General features: G+C 43.5%; 1 protein-coding gene across 2 annotated transcripts in view; it reads right to left on the reverse strand.

Moving 5' to 3' along the window:
* TCF7L2 (transcription factor 7 like 2) overlaps window positions 1-21,024 on the reverse strand; it is a 176,983-nt gene that overhangs the window by 97,133 nt on the left and 58,826 nt on the right. For both annotated transcript variants that reach the window (XM_015596389.2, XM_025039195.1), the window contains exon 2: window positions 20,570-20,671. In XM_015596389.2, coding sequence (XP_015451875.1) covers window positions 20,570-20,662 — 93 coding nt within the window. In that variant the 5' untranslated portion in view covers window positions 20,663-20,671. The remainder of the gene's footprint in view (window positions 1-20,569; window positions 20,672-21,024) is intronic.

A 21,024-nucleotide genomic window follows, 5' to 3' on the forward strand; every position in this document is an offset into this window, starting at 1 on the left:
CTTGGGCAGTAAACAGTTAATATTCCACTCTCCCCTGCTGCCTTGAAAACCAAGGAAACAATTGAGACATTGTCCAGCGAACAAGACTCCCAGGGACTGACATTTTTGTTTATGTCCCAGTTCTCAGCCTGTCAATTTCCACTAGGCTGCCTGACCCACACCAATACCGTCCACCCTAAGCTGAAAGGGCTCCGCTTCATTTATTTTATTAAAGCTTCGGTGTCTGTTTTTGATTCAAACTCTAAACCTCCCCACCCCCGCCTTTTCCCCAGAAAGTTGCCTCAACTCGGAGGCTGTGTTGCAATTCCTTCTTGGGACGTGTTGCCAAGAAAAGTAACAAAATATTTTTGAATACCGATGTTTGCATGGTTTTGCCAAAAGTGAGGGGCGGGGGACCCTTGAACAAGTCACCCAGTCTTGAAAGCCTCGTGCGTTTATGGAGTCTTGAAAATATTCGGCTGAAATTCGTGCACACAGGAGTGGATACTACCGTGCCCTGACATCGAAACTCCGGGGCTCAGAACACGTTTAAAAATCCACAGATTCGTCTGAAAACACAAACTTCAGGTTCGAAAACAAAAAAGAGTACATCAATATTTTCCTCCCATCCGATGCTGCTGCCAGACTAGACTAATTGTAGGAGTTAGGGCCCCAGAGCTCTCTCCCTAGCCTACTTCCCTAGCCCTTTCCATCAGCCACCATCACCCCTGACACTACCCTTTTTGGATGTGGGGGGTTGCACTAGTGTTACTTTGGGGCCCTGCTTCTGACACTTTAACTCCATAAAAAGCATATACAGCAGCGAGCCCCATTTCCTGTTTGCAGAATGGGCATGAACGAAATCACACCCTATGTAGCAGCCATGGAATTCAACAGCATATGGCATTGTGCAAGGATTTACGATGGAATAAAGGCAGCAAAGCTCTCCTGCTGCTTCCTATCAAATCCTGTCACTCTGTGCTTGGAGGTCTCTCTTTTTCCCACTGGCTCAAGCCCATCATCACTCCACATTAAGGTACAACACACACACACACACACACTCTCTCTCTCTCTCTCTCTCTCTCTCTCTCTCTCTCTCTCTCTCTCACTCACTCACTCACTGTCCCAGACCCAAAACCTGGAACTTTTACAAGGAACAGGATACTTGAGAACTTGAGAGCCACAACGATCCAACCTCCCTCAGTCCCCTTGATTGTTCAGTATGGTGACACAGCCCCCTCTTTTCACCAGGAAGCCAACCAATAAGCAAAAAGATGGGGCTGGGGCTGTCGCCTGTCTCAGCGGCTGGAAGTCCATATTGCCCTTGATTTGCATGTATAAAACCACATTTTCCAACTAACCATCTATACCTGTTTTTCCCCTCTCACCCTCTCCAAAAACAGAGGTTTGGCTACCTTCCCACTGCGAGTCTTTGTTTAGAATGGAGGAATCCCCAGCCTCTATTCATCTCTGCTCCAAAGGGCCTCTTCACAGCCTTTCAGAGCCTCCTCAGCCTCCCCAGGCTCAGGCCATCAGACACGGAAATAAATGGTGACACCTTTATGGCATATTTCAATCTAACAGGCCATTCTCTCCAGTGTCCTAAAAGGAAGCCCTGTTGGGCAGTTACCAGTTACTGCTGAGCCCAGGTTGAAAGACAGAATCCCTAAGGGCCAAAGGTAAGACTGTAACATTTACAGCCACCTCGGTGTTAAGGCCCTAATGAACCACTACAAGGCATGTGCGAGGCGTTAACTCCTTCCTGCCAGAAGCTTCCATCCGCCCCACTAGGTGAGGGCACAGCTCCGGCACCTCCCACCCTTCAGACCTTCACGTGAACACTGTCTTCTCCGGGAGCCCTCCCTGACCGTCCCACCTGCAAAGCCCCCAGCTAAGGTCCTTCTCCATCTTGCCAGCCTGCTTCATCTTCTCCGTAGCTCCCACTACTACCTGAAATGGCCTTGCTCGTTTCCAGCCTGAAGGAGGGCACAGCGAGTAAGAGCCTGGCCACCGACAGAACTAACCGTGCAAAGCTCTGACGTTCCAGTCACGACAAAGCTGCTTCCTCTCTCTCTGCTTTAGTTTCTCCATCTGCAAAATGGGAACAATAATAGACTAATACTGGACTAATGCCCAGTCTCCAAATGGTTGTAAGGATTGAAGTAATATTTGTATAATCTGTCACATAAATGGTCACAATGGTATTTTTTGATTTTTTGTATTTAGTAATTTAATTATCTTTTTTTCATATTATTTCTTGACTGGTTTAGGTCTGTATTCCTCCCTTCCCCTCTTGCCCCCCAACGGAACAGATGCTCCATGAAGCAAGGATATATTCCTGCCCACCGGTATCTTCCCAGCCTGTCTCCTTACGGGCAATTACTAAATATTTGTTGGCAGGATGGGATTGAAATAAAAGGGCGGGTGGGCAAAGAAAACCAAGGCAGATGTCTGGCTCTTCGGTTTGGGCAATCAATAACCACTCTAATTATCATCACCTACTCAGAGCAGCTTTCCTCAACTGGTATCAGCGAGCCAAGACAAATAAAAAGATCTTCATTGGTTATGAGGTCTGTGGTCTTCAGACATATTTAGACCAGATCACATTTCAGTCCGGCCCTCCTTATTTCCTCACACTTCCTGGAGGATGAGGAGCCAGGGAGATGTTTGGCCCAACACAGGGACCACGGCCCGGAGACCAGCCCTCAACTACCCACCAGGCGCCCTCCCCCGGCCTGCCCATCTGAAGTGATGATGCTTTTCCAAGTGGTAAATGAATCATGTCAGACCAAAAGCCATTTTAAAAGTACACTTTGTAAAAACCCGTACTACAGCACATTTCATTTATTAATTATGCTATGGATTAGGGATCAAAGTGGTAGAAATCACAGCGTACTCGAAATAAATGGCTTTTGTGGTTACCTAAATCCTCGGAGTCCCTTGGAATGTAATTCCTTAGGCAAAAACAGCTTCCCAGACTTCTTGCCCCACCCCCACATACCCCAATAATACAGAAGAGGGTGATTACTCAGCATCAGACCTGTATGAGGCAATTACTTGGGCTTTAAACGTTTCAGTTATGTGAAACATGGAATTCTTTCTTTTGAACTGCCCTCAGAGCAATGGGTTTTTATTTCTATTATCAAATCTTAAGTCCTGCCCCTTTTTCTTCCCATCCTCCACTCTTAGCCCTCTTTCTTTCCAATTAGATTCAAATTGAAAATAACATACGAAGATGTTAGAACTCAAGCAAATTCCAAGTAACTTTCGAAAAGGCAGTGGATGCAGTATTAAGCACACTAGCTTTGTGGTCAGAAAGATCTGGTTTTGAATCTTGGCTCTGCCACTTGCCTCATAAATTAACTTCTTTAAAGCTTGGGTTTTCTTATCTTTAAAATGGGATAAAATCACCTACTTTAGAGAGACTATTGGGAAGATTGATGGGATAACATACAGCAAGCTTCTGTCCCATAGCCAGGTACCCAGTACCTCAACAATATGTGACCAAAGTGATTTATTTCCCCTGCACTTCCGCATATCCCAGATATGGGTCCAGTACGTAGTTTCTGCATCTTGCTCCAAGTGAGTTGTTTTAATCATATTTAAATCCTCTGGCTTAGATTCCTACCAAAAAGAAGTAATTTCCTTAGATGTGGCTTTTAGATAGCAAGCACTCAATCAAAATCACAGTTCCTGGACCAACTGCTTGCGGGATTTGGAGCTTCTTCAAGTAGATACAAAATGAAAGCACAGAGGAAAAAACTGACAACTTTGAGGCATTAAAACTTACAATTTCGTTATTTAAAAACCCAAAGTTTTAAAATATCACAGACTGGGAGAAAGTATTTCCAACCCTTAACCGAGTCTCCAGCTTATATAAAGAGATCCTATAAATCAATAAGGAAAAACTATCTGATTCTTTAAAATGAGCAGAGGATTAAACCACAAGCCACAGAGGAGACAAGAGACAAATGACAAGACTGTCAACCTCAGGAATCAAAAAAAATGCAAATTAAAACATGATGCGACGTCTCTGCACACTCATCAGACTGGCGAAAACGTAAAGTCTGACAAGATAAAGTGTTGGTGAGATTGAGAAGAAAGTAAGTTTCATGCACTCGTGATGCACATACTAACTGAGCCAATCACTCTGGAGAGCTTGATGACATCTTGTGAATTACAGCTGAAAACCAGCAATTTATTTCCTACCAATGCCTCTAGACAGTTGCCCAGAAAAACGCTTAGACGCTTACAGACATGCCTATGTAAGCCAAGGATGGTTACTGTAACACTATATGTAATCTCAGAAAACCATAAGCAACCCAAATAACTATCTATACAGAAATAGGAAAACTGTGGTAATAGCCAGAATGGAAGAGTACATAGCAGTTAAAATGGGTAAATTAGATTTCAATGTACAACATGGATAAAATTCAAATGCAATGTTGAATAAGAAAGGCAAGCTACAGAATATTATGAAATATGAAACCACTTAGCTAAAATTTAAAAACCACTGACATTAATTGTAATACATTGTAGATCCACATATATGTGTAGAAAAGTGTAAAAACCTGGACTGGAGAAATGCCAAATTTTAACAGTAGTTCTCTCTAAAGGGAAGACAGTGAATGGACTAAGGTAAGGAGGAGAACATAGATTTGGTTTTGTTCTTTGAAACACAAGGGAGAAAACTAATAATTGTTATTTTAGGTGATAGGTACCTGAGTGTGCTTGTTATAGTATCCTTTGTACTTTATACTATTTTCTGTTTTAGAACTGCCAACACTTAAAAAACTCCAAATTTATACAAAAGATAAATTAGAGAGTGAATGTGTCTGGCACCAAATGGCTGGTGATCTGTGAAAAATACTCACAAAAGCTTTCCAACCAATGTAACTTACCAAAAAGATTTGTCATCTCCCCTCGAGTTTGCAGACATGCACCCGCATCATGTGAAGGGAGTACGATTTGAGATGAACAGAAGCTCATCCTCATGAGTTCATACCTTTTTCTCCTGGGAAACCACCAAGCCTCTTTCCTCAACAGGAACTAACAGCATCACAAAGGCACCACCATGGGCCTCCCCGTGACCTGGCGGAGCCCGACCCACACCAGCCCGGCTTGTGTCTGGAAAGCTGCCCCACTCTGTGCTCTTGCTCCAGATAAAAGCAATGTAACAGCTAGAGATGAAAGTGCCGGTGCCAGAGTCACACTCCCTGCGTCCGAATTCCAGCCTGTCGCTTACCACCTGTGTGAACTCCGCCACACCACTGCCCTCTGCTAAGCCTCAGTTTCCTCGTCTGTAAAATGAGACAAGAACAATAGCTAACTCGTAAGGGTTTGTGAGGATTAAATGTGACAATCATGTAAATGACTTACAACAATAAATTAGTAGAATTAGTAAATTGGTAGAACGGTAGAGTCACTGGAACTAGCAGGTGCTCAGTAAACCTCCGGTCTCATCGTGATTTCGAGTTCATCTCTCCACTTCTCCGAGCATCCCTTTCCTAACTAAGGTTAACGAGGGCTTTACACCAAGAGAACTCGAGAGTTCTCTTTCCATACGCCAAGCCCAAGATGAAGCTGGAGATTAAAAGGAAATCAGGAATAGGTGAGCTAGCATGAGAGAACAAGGCTCTGGTCTGTGATTTCAATCCTGCTGGAACTGAGGCTCCAGGGTAGTTCGTGACAGAAAGTTCTCCAAGCCCCTTCTCCCTTGGCTTCTGTTCTAACCTCTGGTATCACACCCCTACACCTAACAGGATCCCATTAATCCCCACCCTTGGCTGCAAAGCCAAATGATTCCACATTGCCAACTGAAAACCTTGGGAGGAAATTCACATAGGCATCCAGACACCGGAACACTTGGCCAAACCCAACCCTGCTGGCCTCTGTATGTGGCGCTGGCCACCCCTGGAACCCCAGCCCATTTCCCTGAGCCAATGGCCCCGCCCTCCCTCTCCTTGACAAACACTCTCTCTGCCCACTCACTTATTCCACACAGATGTCCAAACACGCACTAGCTTACCATATGTCCTACTGCCTCTCGATGGGTTCTATTTTTCAAATCATGTTCTAAAACTTAACCATCAGGTTGTTGGCATGAGCTGTGCCTGTGTCTCACATCGGGCCTGGACTCACAGTATGGAAAATAAATTAGGACAAGAGTCATCACAGGTATGTACCAAAAACAAACTGGATAACTAAGGAGTTTGGTTCATTAAAAAAAAAAAAAAGCCTAAATGTTCTAAATGAAATGTTTAGATATAACATTAAAGGTATCATCGTCTTTAGATACATCTGGGTTTTTTCTATCACGCAACTTTAAATTGTAGCGTGAGAGGAAGGAAATGTGAAGATCACTCTCCTGAACTCTGTTTTTTAGCAACCTCAGAAACAGACTGTGTCCACCGCAGACTATCACGGGTGTGACGCACAAAAAGTGGGTTGAATCTGCACATCACGCTTGGTCCATGCCACGTCCTGCAAGACCTATGGATTGTGGGGAACAAGGAGACATCCTGGCTGTGGAGGCCTCAGTGGAATAAATCCAGACAGCTAAGCCACAGCCCTGCTCCTGGCCTACGTACATTTTCCTGGGCACATTCTCCTTCTTGGTTCTGGTGAAAAGTTTTCCTCTTTCCTATTACTTAATTTGGAACAAGTTTTTAAATGGTACATCAGTGAAAATCTTGTTCACCATGACATCTTAATGGATATTTGATTGGGCTCTGATAGATCCAGTTGGGGCAGGGGGTCCTCGATATCCAAAGAGCTGAATGCCTAAAGCAGAAATGACAGCTGTGACACATCTGTTAAGATTTATGACAGAGACCTTAACCTAGATAGGAATCATGGAGGGCCTCTAGGAGGAGCTCTCACACCCTATATATGTCATCGCAAGAGCCCCACAGGGAGAACCCTATGCTTACGACAGAGCTCTATGGTTATAACAGCCCCTCCCCTTAACTTCCTCTCCCCTCCATAAAGTCCTTCCTCCATCTTTGTCCAGCAGAAACCGCCACGTGGCTCGCCACAGTCGCATGATCTGGATTGCAATCCTTTCTTTTCCTGAATAAATCCTCTTTGGTGATGGAACACCTTGTCAGCTTCTGTTTTACGATCGACACCTTTATTGTCCCTTACTCCATCCTCCTTCACCCTTGGCTGATATTAATCCATCAATGCATTCTTTCCTTTGGAGCCCTGACAAATAAGGCCTCAGAATCTCTCAACGGAATGATCCAACCAGCCTACAGTCTAGGTACAACACTGCACTCTGCTCAAAGTTCTTAGGACGACAGTTTTAATTAGTCTTTTGGAGTTGCAGGATCTTTCCATGGTTTATATATGTTTTAAAAGAAAATGGATACAAACTTCATCAGATAACACAGTTGTAATAATCAATAAATCAAAACAGAAATAAACAGCTGAATGCTTATTTTGCCACCAACTGACCGTGATAAGAAAGTAGTGTCCCTAAAGTAATATAAGTATTAATAAGTAGAGAAGACCACTGAAGTTGCGGTGGTACCTCCTTCTTTGTGTAGGTTATTATTTTTTCAACAAAAAAGGGCAGTACTTAATACCGTTAATTTACTGGTTGTCTCTTAATAGTCCTAAGGAACAGATATAAGAGAGCTTTAGGGCAAATACGAGTATGTTAAGTTGCAGTCAGAAAAGAAAACTCAGAGAAACTAAAAATATGAAAACAGGAATTTCAAGAAAATACCTAAAGTTCATTTTCAAAATTCCCCATGACCACAGGAAGAAACCATGGAAACTGCTTGTTTTTTCTTACAAACCTCTCAAGAAATTGTAGGAGAAAACCATGCACAGTATGTCTGCCTCTGAAAGGAACCCTGGCATTAGCGCAAATCAACCCATCTGTAAAGGCAGGTGTATTCTGTTCACACTGGTCCCTAGTAACACAGCAGCAGAAGAATCAGTTCACGTTCTAGCATTTGTAATTCAAAAGAATGAAAAAAGTCAAAAGAATAACTTTTTAAATTACAAGCCTAAGGCTTGGAAAACAGTACTAGTTAGAACTCCTTTGGTCTAAGTGATGAAAAACCACTTCAGACTAGGTGGCTTCCTAACTGGACAGCGCAGAAATGGAGCTGGCTACAGGGGATTACGTAGCATCATCCACTCACTCCTCCCACATATATCTTCTTCACCTTTGGCAAACGTGCGCCTCCATGGAGTGGGGCACCTACGTGCATGCTTATGCGTATATGAGGGCAGTTGCAAAGAGCCCTAGGTTGAGACGCTCTCTGCCTAGTGAATATGAGTAAGTATCTTTGCTGAAATCACATGCCTGCTCCTTGCCCAATTACATGTCTCCCAGGACCAGGAGAATAGGGCAAAGGTAGTTCCCCATAGTTAGGGGGTGGAGGAGGATGCTGGTAGCAGGAAAAAAATGGTGTAGAAATAAAGGTCACCTTCAGAGCCCTATTCCATTTTTAATATTTGGTTTCTTATACTGGAAGGTTGCACGTAGATGTTATTATCAATGCCTGATAATAACGACTTGATAAGTTAAGAAGAAAGCATAATAAAGATACCAAACAAGAGCTCTGTGAAAGCAGTATGGGAAGGGCTTGAGGAGAAATGGAGGAAAGGTGCTAGGCTATATTCTAAAAATGGAAATGTTTTTTACCAGCCAAACTTACTAATTCGATCTTTGACAATGTCTTGCCTTAGTCGGTGCAATGTCTGGGATTCAGACATTCCTTCATTTATGGGCTTTGGCTAAAGGGGGCTGCTACCACTTTCCAAAAAAATATGTTTTCCTGAGGTTCAACTGAATCATCTCAAAGGTTTACCCAGGAGCCCTTCTGCCCATCCCTGCTCCCCTTCTGTTACTGAGACACTTTTATTAGATTTTATGTTCTACCTCCACCCACCAAGGTTGGCTTCTTACTTCAGTATGAAAGGGCTGGGTTTGGAAAAAAAAAAAAAAACAACTTTTCTTAGAATCTTACGTGTGTCGCTGAGTCAGGCCTAAACTCAGGAGCATTAGAAAGGGCAGGAGTCAGAGGTGGGGGTCCAAAGACGGGTCTTGGTAATGGGGCCCCCCGCCCCCGATGTGGTCTCTGCGGGTCATGGGATGGCCCGGCCCTAAACCTTGAGGTGTGGGCTTGCCTTCCTTCTTTCTTCAGCCTTTTTACACACTTGGTAGTTTGTTCACCCCAGCACCTGAGCATTATAGACGATGTCCTTGTGAGAGAAAAAGACGGATTGTGCCCTTGGAGTGGTAAGAATAAGAGGCCTTTGCCCCATCACACTTGGACACATGGTGACCCCATCTCACTCAAGCCTATTAGGCAGCCTGGGCGATGCAGTTAATCACTGCCCGGATCCACCCGCTGTGCAGGCTCTGGCTGGAAAACAGATTGCATCACACTGTTCAGAGTTCTCCACAAGCTTCTCATTGCAGACAAGCTATGGCTGGACAGACAGCACGCTTTCGGGGAAGGGCAGGGCTCGGATTCAATACAGTCAGGAGGCATCTGGGTCCCACTGGGGGTATGACCAAGACATCTGCCACAGCCTGCTGCCTAGCAAAGGATTGATGAACGGGGGGCTCACTCAGCCTACGTGTTCTCCTATTGCTCCCTGGCGCCGTCTCCTCCAGCCAACATAAAACTCTGTGGCTAGTGTCTGGGCCCAATTGACCTTTATGCTCATCGTTCTGAGCCCTTGAATTTCAAAGTCCCACCTTTCAATGAGGTGATAGGGCCAAGTGCCTGTTCACAGTTGCTCTGGATCTCTTTCAAAAGACAAAATCTATCCTCCCAATTTTCAGTAGCAGGATGTGATGTGATCTAAGGATTTAAAAGGCCATCTCACATGTGGGAATAAACTGTGGGGACCAAGGAAGAGAAGATGGGAATTTACAAGGCTGGGAGGTAGAGAGACCAATGCAGACACTCAGGCAACATCCAAGTGAGAGGTGAGAGTAGACTGGACTCGGGCGGAAATGACAGAGGTGGTGAAAAGTGGTCGAATTTCAAATACTTGCAAGGTGGAGCTGATTCGATATGCGAAGGGAACATGAGCCCACAGGACAGGCTGGTGGCCTGAATGTAGGGTGTGAGAGAAAAGAGGAATCAAAGATGAACCTCAAGGTTTGGGGCCTATGTCATTGCTAAATGTTCTTTACTGTGATGCTGAACAATGGAATGACAGGTTTCGTGGCGGGGAGGGGGAAGAAATAAAGAATTTGAATCTGGGCATGCTATGCTCACTTTCTCGTGTCTATTTGGTATCTAAAAGGCAGCTGAATCCGGCACTCAGGGGAAAACGTGGGGCTGAAGGAAGGACCTGAATCGCTGTTTGAACATAACATTCCTCCCCGTGGAATCGAATCCTCGACAACTCAGCTAACTGACCGTATTTTCATATCCTTATATGCAAAATGGACAGAACAGTGACCTTTCCTAGCCGGACCACTCTAGGCCAACCCCTCCTCAGTTTCCAGTATACTTCAAGGGACAACTCTGAACCCTGGGGGTTTTGTCCCTCCACATTAATTTATTAAAGGAGGTGAACATCTGACCTGCAAGCCATCAACAAGCCAACCAAGGAATCACTTCACACACACTATAGTATTCACTGTTGAAACATACCCATTTCCCATAATAAATACTCGAGTGCTAGATTTCCCAATTGGCCACTCTCTTAAAAAAAAAGTTCCATCAACCCATCCCAGGATTCCCATGGAACAGTCTGCTTACATCAAGACTGGAAAGCTACAGACCCCTATGAGCCTGACCTTCTGGAGCTTTTGTGTTAGCCACGTTCCACATAAACGCTGCTGTGGTGGCTGGACATGCTCCTCTTTGAGCTGGAATGTATAAGGGTGGATTATCAAGTTCCTGGCAGACCTCGCACAATGTCATAACCCCGAATTACGTTTCTTCAAAGCACACCGCCGTATCACGCAGAAGGCAGACACGTGGACAAGCTCTTGTGCTCGCCAGGGTGATTTTGAACATGCTAAGGTAACGAGGAGGCCACACTCATTCCAGATTAAATCTACGCCAGTCCCTCACCAGAAATTGGTTTTCTGCTTAAATTACAAAGCACCGAAGTAGGTGAGGAGAACGACACATGCAAAAAAAATAAATGACGAAGCTCCTTGGCTTCAAGAAACTTACAGTCTGGTTGGAGAGACAAGCCCCAAACAGAGCTCATGCTCAAGGCAAGAACAACAGCAGAACAGGGTGGGTACGAAACGAGCACTTTTGTTTTATTTACTGGAAAAATAAACACAGGCCAGCCCATGAATTGAGGCTAAGTCGATCCATGCTAATGGCTAACGTGAATAAAACAAGCTCCCACGCTCGGCAGAGAGTGCAGGCACGAGACCGAGGCGATTTCCCGAAGCATGTCCCTGTCTTGTCCCCGAAGAGGCTGGAGAGAGCTCTGCAGTCGAGCAAGCTTCACAAACTCCTCCTTATAAAGGTTCCAAGTACCAGGAGGAATGAAGACCCTGCCCTACAGAAACTCACTGCACGACCCAGTGCTTCCCTAAATCTATTTTCGGAGGGAACCGTTTTTCCAGTAGCCTGCTAACACTTGGCGAGACAAGTGTCAGCAAATGCTAGCCCAGAGCTGCCACTTTTCCGCAAGCAAAAGACACAGCACTGAGAAATAGTCAAGGCCGGCTGGAGGCTGCCCACCTTCCCTACGCTTCACCGCAGGATCTTCTTAAACACAGCAACAAATGGCACCTTTGAAAAGTGAGTATGTTTTCCCAAAAACACAGTCCAAAGTCATGTTCCTGACCAAGGTCACACACAGCATCAAATAAATAATATCTCTGCCTAGTCATATGCCATTAAAAGAAGACATATTAACACTTAAAAAAAAAAAATCCTACAATTATTTGAGGTTTATTATAAGATCACCCTGAATCACCCTAAACGTGCTGTATATACTGAAGAGGCTTAATAGGGTGTTTCTAAGGAAGTTATGCTGTGAGTGATCTAAAAATACACGTAGTTCTATAAAATCACAATAACATCGGCTCGCTTTAAGACCTACTCATCATTTAAGCAGCAATCATTTTGTTTGCCTGTTCTGAAGGCGAACAGCCTTAGGGAAGTTGACCTGGATGACAGGATGGTCCCTGCTCCTTGTGGAGCAGGGCGGAGTAAGGGCGCGTCTTTCTGGGGAAGCCTGAACTTTTTCTCTCGTTAAATTCCCCAGAGACATTCTGATCACAGTAAGTCTAGCTCTCACACACTGCTGGTAGTTATAAAAATGGGGACCTTTCAGGAAAATAATCTACAGCTGTGTATCAGGAAATTTTTTTTTTTAATTTTGTCCTCTTTTACTTTTCGTCCTAGGAATCTAACCTAAGAAAATAATGGGGGTGAGGGGGCACACATAAAGATTTACATAGGAAGATGTTCATCACAGAATTATTTAGAACCGTAGAAACAAAAGGGATACTCTAAGGTCCAACAGTATGGTGTTAATTAAGCAAACTAGGGCACAATCATATTGCAGGCCATTCTGTAGTCAAAAATCCTTCAGAATTCTAATGACATGGGAGGAAGTAAATGCTTATTTATCACATCAATTTTCATTTTAAATAAATATAAGACTGGAAATACTAAGCACCGCTATAAGCTCATATATGTTCAAAACAAACAAATATTAATACACTAGAAGAAACCGTCTAGAAGGAAATATACCAAATATACCAAATTATTTATAATGTAATCTGAGTGGCGAAATAATGGGCAAGTTTCCAAATTGTCTCCAATGAACAGAAATTTTACGAATGAGGAAAACGACATTTAAAAATTAATTTGACTTACTTAAGAGGTAGGATTTTCAATCGAAAATTAGCAATTCCCATCCTTAAACAGTTTCAGCTCAGTCACTGAAGATGTGAATTACAACTGGGGATAATTCTGAAGAGAAGATGTGGCAACGAGGGGACAATGTACGATCGTTGCCTTCGAATTTTCAAGATGAGTGATGGGAAGCATGAGCAGCACAGAACAGCAAAACACAAATCAAGGAGTGAGTGTTTCAAAGAGACGGATTTCATCGCAATATAAAGGCAGAAAAGTGTCCTAAGAGCCCATGAGAAACCAAAAGGAAATAGAAAACACTAGGAGACAAACGCCCATCTCTGTGTTCAAGAAGAGTATGGACCACAGGGGACTTCTCGACAAATGATTAAACAAGGGGTGGCAGTGGGGGACATGACACGTGATTTTAAGGTTGTGAAACGTTTTGTGATTCTACTCTGAAGGGGACAGAACCGAGCTTACACAATCCGTTTTGGTAGAATATTTTCCATCGCCATGGCGGTCAGCTGCCACACCAGAAACCCAAACCTCGAGAACTCCAGAATTCCTCGCCATAGAGTATTTTCTGGAAAGAGGGGAGGAGCCTGGACTTTTAACCACAGACTGTTATGGCCTGATGTGCATTGTGGGGCTTACTCTACCTTCCTCCCTTCTAAGCTCTCCTGATCCTAATCACTGGTTCTCAGTATTAGATGCTCACAGCTCTTACACGAAAATAATATTTTTGCAGTGCCCACAGGCTTGCTTTATATTCTTAGACAAAATATACACCCTTGACACAGTTCTGTCTGTGAAATGGGAACATTCTGACTCAGCCGCTGCTAGGAAATACATGCCAAGTATTCTAGAAAGTCTGGTTGAGTCACAGCTGAATGAAAACAACAGAAACAAAAAACAAAGGGGAGTGTGCATGTGGCAGAGGCAGTGCACAGAGAAAAGCTTTTAGGAAACCAGGTTCACATGGTCACGTCCACCGAGGTTCACGGGCCCCATGAGAAAAGGCCCTTCCTTCCCCCAGTGTGTCAAGGAGTCCTCTGCATAGCCACCCCCGGAAACCAAATCCCTGGGCGACCTCACACCGCACACTCCAGTGGAGCTGGTGGGTCTCCCCGAGGCATGCCCATCCTGTCTGTGTGTGACTCCTTCCCCGGCAGCACTCAGCACGCCTCGAGGTGCCCGTTCACTCGTTTCTCTCTCAGTCGTCTCTGGCGCAGGTGGGGTTAAGAAGCTGGTATGCTCTGGGGCCAGGCTGCCTTCTGTCACATCCTGACTCCCACAATTGGGCAACTACTTAACCGCCCAGTGTGGAGTTCTCCTTTGGTAAAGTAGGGATAATAAAGCACCTAGAACAATGCCTGGCACACAGGAAGTGTTACAAGCTTATTTGCTATTATGGTTATTTTCATTCACCACCGACTCCACTTTCTCTCAACGTCTAGAATAATTTTTCCCTCATGGTAAGGAATCACTAAATATTTGTGGGATCAACGGATGTGAATCGATGATTGAATCAACAGAGAAGATCAGACCAAGAGAAAGACTAATTAAAACTACTTACCTGAATTCTGGGAAAAGAAAGAAAGAATTCTCTACCCTTCTCTAAATACATTCTAAATAAATGGAAATTTAACAGATAATCAGCATGACTCCTAAGGAGCCAATTAAAAGTTTGGATCATTCCCCTTTCTTATTGCCACATTGCTCTGGGGGCTCATGAAACCTAGTATTTTAATCTCTGTAAACAGACAGCTCTTAAACTGAACAGACCTATTTGCAAAGAAAGTACACGATGTAGCAACAGGTACATGAAAAGGAGCTCACATCACTAATCATCAGGGAAATGCAAATCAAAACCACAATGGATTAATACCTCACACCTGTTAGAACGGCTATCATCAAAAGACAAGAGATAACAAGTGTTCGTGAGGATGTGGAGAAAAAGGAACCTATGCGCTGCTGGTGGGAATGTAAACCGGTGCAGCCACTACGGAGGTTTGGAGGTTCTTCAAATAATTTAAAAAAGAAATACCATATGATCCAGCAAACCTACTTCTGGGTGTATATGTAAAGAAATGAAAACAGGATCTCAAAGAGATATCTGCACTCCCATGTTCACTGCAGCACCAATCACGTCAAGATACAGAAACAATGTGAGTGACCGTCAACAGACTAAGGAATAAAAAAATGTGATGTGTATTTAAAAACAATGGGACATTATTCAGCCAGGAGAAATCCTGCCATTTATGACATGAGTAGACCTTGAAGGCATTATACTGAGAGAAAGACAAATACTGTATGATATTACTTATATGTGGAATCTAAAAAAGCTGAACTCATAGAAACAGGAAGAATGGTGGTTAGCAGGGGCTGGGAGTTAGGGAAAATGGGGAGATGTCAGTTAAAGGGTACAAACTTCCAGTTATAAAATGAGTAAGTTCTGGAGAGCTAATGTACAGCACGGTGATTATCATTTACAATACTGAATCATACACTTGAAACTTGCTAAGAAAGTAGATCTTAAATATTCTCCGCACAAATAAATGGTAACTATGTATCCTGATGGGGGGTAGGGAGCGTTAGCTAATATTACAGGGGTAATCACTTTAAATAAATGTATGTATCAAAGCAATACATTGTATACCTTAAACTTACACAATGTTACATGTCAATTATCTATCAATGAAGCTGGAATGAACAAAAATAAAAAAATAAAGACAACCCTTCCACCCAAAATCTGCTCCCCTTCAATGTTCTCCGTTCAGTGACTGGCAATCTCCATTCACCTACCTTTAAGTCCCCCTTTCTCTCTCAATACCAACAACCAATCCATCAGCAAGTTCTGTTGATGCCCCCTCCAAATCTGTCCACTTTCACCATCCCCACTGCCAACAGCTTGACACAAGCCAAACCCCTCAATGATTTCCCACATGGTTAGGTTTAAACACCGAATCCTCGCCATATCTTCCCCAGGCCACTCTCCCTGTGCCCTCAGGACCTGCTGCCATCATTAGCTCACTTTCTGCTTCTATCACGTGAACCTAAGCTCCCCCCACCCCTTTAGGACCTTTGTACATGTTTTTCCTTCTGCCTGGAATGTTCTGCCATTTCCCACTCCTTCTCTCATACCTGTACCTGGCCAACTCCAATCGAACCTTCAAATCTCATTTTAAATGCCAGTTCCCCAGGGGGCTGTCCCAGCCTGTAATCTTCATCAAGTTCTCAGTCAAAATCTCACCTCCCTGATCATATTCTCATGAGCCCAGTACTCTTCATGGCACCTGGCACAACGCCTCCCACACAGGTAGGGGCTACGATGCTTTTGCTGGGCCTCAGCTAGCAACAGAGCTTCCTAGCACACACCAACTGCCAATAAGCATCTGGCAGAACAGGGCAGAATGCAACCCAAGTCAAATAACCCATCGAAACATCCATGTGCATTCAATAACCAAGAGGATGCTTTCAGAGTAGTTTTTTGTTATTAACTAGGTATAGGTCCCCACCCCCAATACACACACCCCTGAATCTTCAGAAGCAAAAAGCAAAAGGGTTGCCATGCCCTCTGAGCTTACCTGAAAATGCTCAACACAGATGGCAGAGACCCATGTGATGTTCTACCCATCACACTATATTTCCTAAGAGTTTTACACTCTCTTTTGGCATTTAAACAACAACAACAACAACAACAACAATGAAAGCACACCACACAGTCTGGAAGGCTCTGCTCCTCGGGATTCAGACGGCTTTCTTATCCCACACTTCAGTGCTCATTACACAACGAAACACACGAGACGCAGAACCACTAGCAATGTACCCCAAGGTGGAATTCCACACACACTTCAAAAGGAAACCCCCAAGATAAAATGGTAGAAACTTTTGAAGCCTTTTGCTGTTTTATAAGTACATACTATACCAAAATACCATCATTTCTGGTACAGAATCTTTTTTTTGCTGGGTACAAAGGAAGTTAAATGAAAGTCTTTGTACAGCAAAGACACCGGGGGTGGCGTCCAGAGGGTGAGCCACCCTGAGCCCAGCCGCTGGAGGCCGCTAGGCCGAGACTCAGGCAAAAGCACTTAGCGCAGCCAGCTGGTCGGCACTCATTCCGGAAGAGAAAAAATAAGAACAAAGAATTAAAAATGTAAATTTTAAAACACCATAAAGAAAGAAATATGAGCTACCTATGTAAATTAGAAAATGGACTGGGAGGCTGGGTTGGTAAGGAAGAATCTGGAACTTGTAGCTAGTGTCTTTGAGACTTTAGGAAGTAGATAAATGTTGGGGGGAGGGGGTGGTGAGGAGAGAATAAGGGGGGAGGGGAGGTGGAGAAGAGGGAATGAGAGACAAATCTGTTGTGCAAATTCCTATTTTAGGACCAGCCCCCCCCCCCAAAAAAAAATCAAGAAATCATCCTTGGGGAATAATTTCCTCTTTCTTTAAAACACAGATTAGGAGCCAATGGATTATAATAAATGAGACGCTGTATCAGTTACAGAAACTGAAATATGTGGAGTTTTCTTCTTAATTTAAATATAATTCGATCAATTGAACTCCAGTTATTAAGAACACTTATTCTACACATTAATTTTCTATAATGTGGTAACCCATGTACCACATGAAAATCAAATCCAATCAGATTAAAATATTCAGACAAAATGCTTTCAATTCCCATATGAAAATTCAGCCCCAAATGGGAACCGGGGAAAAGTCATTTTCTTAGCAACCTGTTACAGTCTCTAATAATCAAACACTGAACACTTCTTTATTTTCAAAAGAAAACATTAGAAATAATTATGAAACAGCTTGGCCCAGAAGTCACAATAAATCCAAATTTCGGAGAAATTAGGAAGCAATCGTTAGACAATTATTTTGAAACATGTCTGACGAAACACTGTGATGTGACAACACTTTATTTAAAAGAATGAAAAATAAAATATGAGGAAGAGCCCAGTGTCTGGAGAAAAGTTAGCCATTTGTCGGTGAATCTGAACATGAACCAGACTCTTCTGGCCAATACTGAGCCAAACGACACATCGGCCACAATGCAGAATGCCCCCTTTATACAGACACGCTGTACCTGCCAAGCCAGTTTTGGTCAGCACACTGCCCTATGCCCAGTGACAGGGTAAACATAAATTTGTAGTCCCAAAGTGTACGAATCCTCAATCCCAAAAACTGCATGTGGTTAATAACCTCCAGCCTTTCTTCCACCTCACTTCCCTACCTCCCTCTACTAACCGCCCCCCCAACATGCAACATTCCCCTCTTCACCCCTAGTGTCAGGTGAAGACTGCAGAAATGTACGATTACAGGGCTGACTCATATAACCGAAGACACTAGTCAGCTGCCACAAGCAGTGAGTATTTCACAAGTTAGGTTTCCTTTTGTCCAAGCTATGGCTTTTCTCCTCTTTCCAACTCCCAGAGCCCGCCCTCCACCACCAATTCATAACCTCTATGCAATGGCCCTACCCCCGGTCCCCAGACACAGACCAGAAAGCACAGATTGTATTACGGTTGCCAGCTGTGGCTCCTTCGGACAAGGGTCTCCATCTAAAGGGTGGTGTGTGCTCTAAAGTGGTTGCTATGGTAAACATCACTTGTAATAAACAGCAGAGGAAAAAGGAACCGAAGTCCCCTCACTGCATCCCTCGCCAAAATCCACACCGGCTCTGAAAAAAATGTTTTACCAACTCTCAGACTGTTAATTCTACATATGAAAATAACATCTTTAAAGCCTAAGTTGTGGCAACTGTTCTTATAGGATTTGAGGGGCAGGGGGTTCAAGAGGCGGGGGGCAATCGCCTACCTATCTCCCAGTGTGGGTAAATCCCCACTCTCACATGGGGACTGTAACGCCCACCAACATGGGCCCCTGAACCTCCATGCCACACCCACGAGACTGTGTCCGCTCTGAACCACTTCTAGGAATTGCAACTTCTCTCCACACTCAGAGAGAAAAAGCCTCGAAGAGATGTTAAAGATAACAACCTTTCTCTGCACATAAAAATATATATATAAGTGAATCCTACTACCAAGCATTTCTAAAAGCTGAGAAATAAATTTCAAAGCCTAGACGCACAGTGTGAAATTCAGGGAAGCAGGAAAAGTGAAATGGACAGGCTTCCTCATTCCATCCTCAAGGACTCTGCAACTACCCTAACTTTTTAAACATCGTAGAGTATCGCTGAAATTCTTTCGTAAACGGCATTCACTCTTCTAGGAGAAAGAGCCCTGAGCCGATGACTTCTTCGCACCTACGACACTGTCCTGATGGAGACGACGTGAGAGCTGGCTACGCGGAACCAGCCAAGGGAAGTTTCCTCTTCTTCCTTAGCAGAGAACGTTCCACGAGGCCCCGGAAAGGGAGCAGAGAACTGGGTCCAGTCCTCGCTCTGGCCACTAACACAGTGTGTGACATTGGGCAATTCACTTAAAGCATCTCTGGGCCGGTTTCCTTTTCTGAGAGCAGGTTGGGCCTCGCTGATCTAAGGTCACTTCCAGCCCTGAAATCTTGGCATTATAAACGCATGTGTAATTATGAGCATCCATTTTATTGCAGGGTTGGAGGAAGGAAATGTCAACCTTCTTTCTACATGCCTCATTTATAACCAAAATTCATAAGACATTTTCACCATGACTCAAGATGTGGCTTTGCAGAAATTGATAAATACACACACATACATATATTTAATATTCCTATAAGAGAGGCATAATTCATTAATATATACTCGATCATAGCAAGCTACAAAGTGAGGGGGCAGTTAGCCTGAATTTTGACACAATGCATCTTGAGATTTTTCTACTTAAGAAAACTGTTTTGCCATTTTTAGAAATTACAAGCAACACGGAGGCAAAATAAATTAATGGGTAACATTCTGTGATACTTAAATAAAAAATACATGAATTGTTTCATGCTTTGCATAATTCTACCTGTCATGGATTCGTTATAAAAATGTCTTCCATTAATTATTTCAAAAGTATAAAGTCCAGCTCATATAAATATACAGAGAATATTCTAATAAGGCTGAGCTCTCTTCTCAAGAGGTTAATTTATAAATTCCACTTTCAGAGCCTACAAAATCCTTAGAAAGTGTATTAAAAATATATGAAGACACACACGTTATGTTGTAGTCTCTTAGTACCACAAACAAATGGTTCCTGTATTAAACCCCCCACTTTCAAAGCCATGGAGGTACAGATTAAATTTAATTTAAGCCTTTCTAAGTTCATTTCTTGGATCAATCAATCAGCCCAGAAGAAACTGCTCTGATGTGAACGAAGAATGTTCCTTTCCAACAATTAAGATAAATCGGGGGGCTCGGGGAGCTTGGCAATTCTCCAAACTTCAGAGCTCCCCTTTAGAGTTTTCTAATACCCTCCTCTGTAACTTACCTCCCCCTAAATGACTCTGTCGGGAAAGACTCTGGGGGCTGTATTTTTTTTAATTGTCTTGATACCACGTCCTGTCTTCCCCACACCATGGTGATTGTGCCCTATTAACTGGAGCCCACAAAGCTAGATTCTACCCAATACTAGGAGAAAAGGGTGGTGGGAAATTTTCCAGGTAGGTAATAATCGCTAAAGTCCAATAGGAGAAAACAAGTACCTTCTAGATATAAACCATACCCAAATATACCAAACAAAATAGTTTTTCAAGAAAGAAAAACTGAAAAACAAGGACCGCTGTCAACAAAAGAACGTTTTCTTCATCTGCCCTCCAATAAAAAAAGTGATTGCCTTTGTCGGGTCACTTACAACGATGTGGGCTGGCGATGGAGAGCGGGCATCCTTGAGGGCTTGTCTGCTCTGGAGAGTCCCCGCCTGGACATCAAGCAGTGGCCATTTCATCTGCAGGTACTGGAAGGAGCAAACAAAATGAACATGGAAAATGAATTTAGAAAAGAAATGCAAAACAGCCACCCCAAAACTCTCGGGGTATATAGCAAGGAGCAGAAACTGAAAAACTCAAAGCATGCAGACAATAGCACTGAAAAACCTTTTAAAAGCATGCAAATAACATGAACAACAGAAAAAGTCATGCACAATCAACAGGTTCTTCCTTAGAGTTCATGTTCAACAGGTACATGTATATAACATCAATATTATTAACTCGTACAGGTGGCTTTGGATAAAATGATTTCATTAATACTAGCTCATTTAGAGGGGCGTAGAGGGGGAGAGGGAGTCAGAAAAAAAGGGAAGAACAAAGA

This window comes from Pteropus alecto, unplaced genomic scaffold, assembly GCF_000325575.1.
Source record: "Pteropus alecto unplaced genomic scaffold, ASM32557v1 scaffold177, whole genome shotgun sequence".
NCBI classification, from domain to species: domain Eukaryota; kingdom Metazoa; phylum Chordata; class Mammalia; order Chiroptera; family Pteropodidae; genus Pteropus; species Pteropus alecto.